General features: G+C 38.2%; 1 protein-coding gene across 2 annotated transcripts; it reads right to left on the bottom strand.

The window, feature by feature from the left end:
- Positions 1–348: 348 nt before the first annotated feature.
- LOC148690001 (perakine reductase-like) lies at positions 349–3,300 on the bottom strand. 2 transcript variants are annotated; one of them, XM_088688294.1, is made up of 8 exons: positions 3,202–3,299; positions 2,819–3,118; positions 2,137–2,310; positions 1,758–1,961; positions 1,455–1,627; positions 1,161–1,257; positions 900–1,053; positions 349–739 (listed from the first exon to the last, which is right to left on the bottom strand). In XM_088688294.1, exons 2-8 carry the CDS (start codon positions 2,876–2,878, stop codon positions 564–566), a joined length of 1,038 nt encoding a protein of 345 aa, XP_088544420.1. In that variant the 5' UTR covers positions 2,879–3,118; positions 3,202–3,299; the 3' UTR covers positions 349–563. The 2 variants fall into 2 exon arrangements, with proteins under 2 accessions (XP_088544420.1, XP_088544419.1); XM_088688293.1 differs by having other exon boundaries at positions 2,819–3,300.
- Positions 3,301–6,314: the final 3,014 nt, after the last annotated feature.

Here is a 6,314-nt window from a genome sequence, read left to right on the forward strand (position 1 = left end):
TAATTAAGCTTTTTTTTTTTTTTTTTTACATTGAAGGTTTTCGGACCTTGCAACATAATTAAGTTTTTTTTTTTTTTTTTTTAAACATCAGGTTTGATTTTGTTTTTGAGTCATCAAAACCGAAGCAGAATCAATAGTTTTCAGTTTGGTTCAATTCTTTAGTTTCGTTTCAGTTTTTATCGATTCGGTATTAGGCTCGATTTTTTTCGGTTTTTAGTTTTCCGAGTCCACCCCTAATGAGAAACATAACGACAAGGAAATTGGCGTACTGAGGGAAGTGCTAACATCATTGCTAGGCATGCCGACAAAACTAGCAAACAATGACCAATTGATAAACAGATCATACACTCAGAGTTAAAAGTTATTTACTTGAAGAAGATAAAGCAGCAGACATGTAAGGCTTCCCAAAAACAAAAGCAAACAATATTAGAAAGAAATGAGATGGAGGGATCTCCATCAGTCCATCTTCACTGGTGCAAGTGCAACTATGCAAACCAGAAAGATCAAATGTCTGTACTCAAAGCTTGATAATTTATTTTTATTTTTGGCACAGATAATATTGATTACTTTGATGGGGTATTTGCATAGTTCCAGGCATATTTCGCAAGAAATTCGAATTCTCGATCACCACCAACTTCATCAACGGGCACAGCATCAGCAATTTCTTTCAAGTCCTCTTCTGTAAGCTTCACATCCAACGATCCAATGTTGATATCAAGGTTCTTAACTTGAGTTGTCGCTGCATATAATCAAAATATATGGAACACAAGTATTCATTAATTGCGTTGATTAACAACTTAAAACGTTAAATTGTATTTAAAATCTATGTTCAATTACAAAGGAGTAAGAGAACAGCTTTATGTTTAAGAGAAAGAGAACTAATTAAGATATAAATATACCAGGGATCGGAATAATATAATTGTCCTGATGGAGAAGCCACGCCAGAGCTAATTGAGGAGCAGTACAGGCATACTTTGTAGCAAGGCAGGCAAATTTGCTATACAGAAGTTTGTTCTTTTCCAAATTCTTGCCATTGAACCTAGGATGCGTATACTTAGACACGACCGCAACAATGTGAGTTCGGAATTAAGTGATTGCTCTAACGAAATAAGCCACCCAAACCTATGTCTATATACTTATATATAAGTGAAGTAACATACCAGCAAACTCTCTTCAGGCAAGCTCTCTAACATTGCCTTCCCACCAAAGAATCCACGACCAAGTGGACTGTATGATACTATCCCAATTCCAAGCTTCCTGTAAGTATAATTAGGTGAAATAGTGATGAATATTATTTTCCCCACTCAGATTTTGAATTAATATTACATTATTTGATCTGGGAATCAACCAAATCCATTAACTCCATGTTTCTAAAAACAGCAATCTTCACCCAGCTAGGAAAATAAACTTGTGAACTTGACATTGTAAAACTCAGATAGGTAAAGGTAACAAACCGGCAAAGGGGAATGATATCATTTTCAGTTTCACGACTCCACAGAGAGTACTCCATTTGCACAGCAGTGATGGGATGAACAGCATGAGCTCTAGTTATTGTGTCGGCACTAGCTTCCGATAGACCAATGTATCTTATCTTTCCTTCATTTAGCAGCTTCTTAAGCTCCCCCATCTTCCTCATGCAAGGTAATTCAATACAGATTAGCCATTAGCCATCAAGATATAGAGGTAGTATACTTGCACTCGGAAACAATGGACAGAAAGGATGATATATGGAAGGCCGAAAGTCTGTCAATGCTTACCGTATCCTCAATTGGCACTGAAATATCAACACGGTGCTGATAGTACAGATCGATATAGCTGACATCCAGCCGCTTAAGACTAGCTTCACAGCATTCTCTTACATACTCTGGGGTTCCATTCACTTGAAATTGATAGTCGCCCGACATGACAACGCCAAACTTTGTAGCCAATTGAACTCTCTCCCTAGGAAGCTGTTTCAAAGCCTGTAAATACAAGAAGATTAAATTAATTCTGTAAGAATGCCGTATCAAACATTATGTTGTGTTGCTTTCATTTTCCTCTTGAATTACATTGCACTGCGTACTCAACAATTACTTAGTGCAAGAAACTGATCTAATCTAATCTTGATTGGATTTTAGAGAAAGAAACTACATTTACCTCTCCAAGCAATAATTCATTGTGATGTTTAAGGCCGTATGAATCTGAAGTATCGAAGAAGGTGATGCCCCTATTGAATGCTTCCTTAATGATTGCACATCCATGAGTGAGAGTTACTTTATCGCCTCTGTATATCCCAGATAGTTCCCCACATCCATAACCCAGTCTAGAAACCTACGATGCGGATGAAAGTAAAACCCATGACAGAAATTAATTTAATAGCAAGTTTCTTGTTAAATAATCACCAATTTATATACTCCCACATGAAGAAAATACCAACTTCCAACCAAGTATATATACTAAACCCTGTAAACGAAAAGAAAAAAACAAACGAAAAAAGCAAAAAAAAGTGTATACTAACCAAACTGATTTCTCAACTTTTAGAGTTTGATTGTTTTAATCAGATATTCTTTTCCCGAGTGAGAGTAATCTACTAATAAGTAGCTGTATGATTCAGAGGAATAAATCAGAGAAGAGCTACTCCCTCATATTTTAAGACCGAAAATTTCACTTTTTTGTTTCCGAGTTGAACAAAAATAAATCAATCAGCGTACAAAAGTCTGATTCAAACTTTAAGGTAAATTAAGAGTTGAGAAATCTGCTCTTAATTAGTCGGTTCGAAGTTGATGAGCATAATATAGTTGACTTGATAGGAATTGAAGTGAGATGAAAACGTGCTTACCTCCAATCCTTGACTGCCCAGTTTAACTAAAGGGATTTGAATCTGGGACTTTTCTTCCATCTTCAACAAATCAGAAATACTTGTGCAATGAAAAACTGGCTTAGTTGTATGTAACCAGAGGAACCCTTTGCAGCTTTACATGAAATCAGGTGACACGTCTACTTCTCACCAACTCAAAGGCACCCTCTGCAGTGTAGACACCAGACACCAGACACAATGACTTCATAAGATTTTTGCGGATAAAAGCCACAGAACTCACACATCTATTCTTGATCGGATTCTTCTTCACCATTAATTTGTCTGCAGGTTAACAGATTAAAGTATTAAACCCTTGGTGGGCTTGAGATATGGGCAAGAATGAAATGGACACAGATGCAATTCACCCTTTAAAATTGAAATATGTTGCTCAGATCCTATTGATTATAAAACTAAAAATAGCGCTCGGTTGATATTTAAACTCTTTCCCTCTCTTCAGTTGTTTGAACCCGATACAGGAGGTTCTCACCTTTTTATATAGGCGCTTAATGAACCCATGAGACTTGGATCTTCCCCAATTGGCATTTAATGCGCCATTTATGTAGACTAGCATTCTAACACTTTTCCATCTATCAACCAAATATTTGGCTGTGACGTGACATGTGTTCAATTGAAATAGCACGTTATGTGTTCAATTGAAATAGCGCGTTATGTCAGAATGATGTAGGGTAAGCGGGACACTTGGCCTTGGTTATCTAACTGTGCCTCTCCGAGCGCCGTTTCAACTACCTTTACATCCCATCCTAGGTATGTGCCACTAACTGAAGCCTGCCAAGTGGCATGATTGACATCTGGGTAAGTCTGTTCCTGGAGACTTGTGTCATAAAGCTATCAACCAGCCCACGTGCCCCTGATGGTCGGAAAGCTCTTTACACATCCTGGTCGAGCTTAGCTCTTAGGTGGTCAGTTATAGCACTCGGGGGTATTTTCTTCTAAGCCCCCCTTGGGTTTCTTGAACTCCTTTGAGCTTTTCATGGCTTCTTTCTTGGGATGCACCATTATGTGGACCTAAAAGTGTCTAATATTAACAAACTCTAATATTGAATATTTTTTAAAAAAAATTAAGAAAAAAAATTAAACATCCTACCTAACCCTCAAAATTGAGAAATACTCTTCCCTCCCACCCAACAACCACCACCACCCCCCATCACCCAACCCCGACAATGGTATTAAGAAAGGATCGTGTAATATTCTGTAGGATATGTTTACCTAAAGTAGTTGATGTGAAATCTCATTAAAAGAAGGATGCAATTTCCTAGGCTTTATTGTACATTAGTTGACTTAGTTGTGTATATATATTGTACTCTTACTTGGGCAATAAAAAAGAAGCGAAAACTATTCAGCCAATTACTTTTCATAGCCCTACAATATACTATTCATTCATTTAACATGGTACACAGAGCCTAAGATCCTATTGCCTGCATTCACATCATGTCAGACACATCGCCAAACAATGAAACCAAAACCAAAAATTCAAACAATTTAGGTATGGATTCATCAAACCCATACTATGTTCATCATTCAAACAGTCCTGGTCACATGCTAGTTTCAGAAAAATTGAATGGATCTAACTATCCATCTTGGAGTAAATCCATGATTCATGCTCTCGCCGCCAAAAACAAAATTGGTTTTGTTGAGGGCTCCATTCAGCCTCCCTCAGCAACAGATCAACCAAAAGAATATGCTCTTTGGAATCAATGCAACAGTACGATTTTATCATGGTTCGCTCAATCCGTGGAGGGTGAGATCTTTCCAAAGGAGTTGTTCATGCCAAAAATGCCTAATAAGTATGGGAAGATTTCAGAGATCAGTTCTCACAAAAGAACGCACCAACAATTTATCAAATTCAAAAGTCCATCGCATCTCTCACACAAGGCTCCATGACAGTCTCAACCTATTTTACAAAGCTTAAAGGCCTTTGGGACGAATTAAAGACATATCGTCCTCTTCTCATCTGCGACCAGACAAAGGCACATAATGAACAAATAGAACAAGATAAGATGATGCAATTTCTTATGGGTCTGAACGATGTCTACAACGGAATTCGCAGTAATATTCTCATGATGACACCATTGCCCAAAGTTCGTCAAGCCTACTCACTCATTATTCAGGATGAAACACAACGACAAATGTCATCAGGGTGGACCGAAAATTTCTCCATTGCTGTTGCTGTTCAAAATCGACCAAACCATTTTTCCAACAATCCTAAAAATCTTCACTATAAGTATTGTGATAAAGAAGGTCATACAATTGACAATTGTAGGACTCGAAAGTACCATTGCAAGTTCTGTGATAAGCGAGGCCACACCGAAGACAAATGTAGATTTAAAAATGGAACAAATGGAGGAGATCAAGGCAACAACAAATCAATTCCACGTGGGTCCTAAGGCAACACCAACCCACGTGCTGCATCTCAAAATTTCCATGGTTTCCATATTGCCCATGCAGCAGCTAGTGGTTCCCACTCTGCAACAAATGCAACAGCTGCAGCCATTGTCCCATCCAATCTGGCACACGGACAGGGTGCCCAGCAACCTCCACAGAACCCATTGCAAGGCCTCTCAACGGAACAGCTTCAACAATTGGCCCATGTTGTGTCCCTGATGAATTTAAACCTTCCTTCTGGTAATAACAATGCATATGCGAATGCTGCAGGTCTGTCATCTTTTATTGTTGCCTCTGTTAATTCTGTATTTACTCAACCTTGGATTTTGGATAGTGGGGCTACCAATCACATCACATCAGATTCTTCACTTTTTACCAAAACTAAATCTTCACCAATATCCACTGTTAAATTACCCACCGGTTCGTCAGCCTCAATTACTTTCACTGGTACCGTACCATTCAATTCAGACATTACATTAGGCAATGTTTTATGTGTTCCTTCTTTTCACTTAAATCTCATGTCTGCCAGTCAAGTCACTGACTCCCTAAATTGCTACGCCATTTTGTTTCCCACCTTTTGTGTCTTGCAGGACTTGGCTACGGGGAGGATGATTGGATCGGGTAAGCAACGTGGTGGTCTTTATTACATGTCACCTTTGCAGTGAACGCATGTCTCCTGTCAAGTTTCTCATTCCTCCAACTTATGGCATATGCAACTTGGTCATCCTTCTCCAACCCGCCTTAAATTAGTCTTTCCCTCATTGTCTACAAATAATATTTGCACCGTTTGACCTATTGCTAAACAAACTAGACTTCCATTTCTTTTAAGCTCTATATCAACTCATGCTCCATTTGATTTATTACATTGTGATATTTGGGGTCCTCATAAAGTTCCCACGCATTCAGGTGCTTGATTCTTTCTCACTATTGTAGATGATTTTACTAGGTGCACATGGGTTTTCTTGATGCAACATAAATTTGAAACTCAACACCTCTTAAAATCTTTTGTTACTTTTGCCCATACACAATTTCATGCCCAAATCAAAGCAATCAGGGTTGATAATGGGTCATAGTT

Source organism: Pyrus communis, chromosome 16, assembly GCF_041283825.1.
Source record: "Pyrus communis isolate YQ-2024b chromosome 16, ASM4128382v1, whole genome shotgun sequence".
NCBI lineage: Eukaryota > Viridiplantae > Streptophyta > Magnoliopsida > Rosales > Rosaceae > Pyrus > Pyrus communis.

Excerpts from the sequence above, each read along its gene's own strand:
- LOC148690001 (XM_088688293.1), bottom strand. The coding sequence starts at position 2,878 with ATGGAAGAAAAGTCCCAGATTCAAATCCCTTTAGTTAAACTGGGCAGT. Across the intron at positions 1,258-1,454 it reads GATATCATTCCCCTTTGCCG|GAAGCTTGGAATTGGGATAG; the intron begins GTTTGTTACCTT and ends TTATACTTACAG. Across the intron at positions 740-899 it reads TTATATTATTCCGATCCCTG|CGACAACTCAAGTTAAGAAC; the intron begins GTATATTTATAT and ends GATTATATGCAG.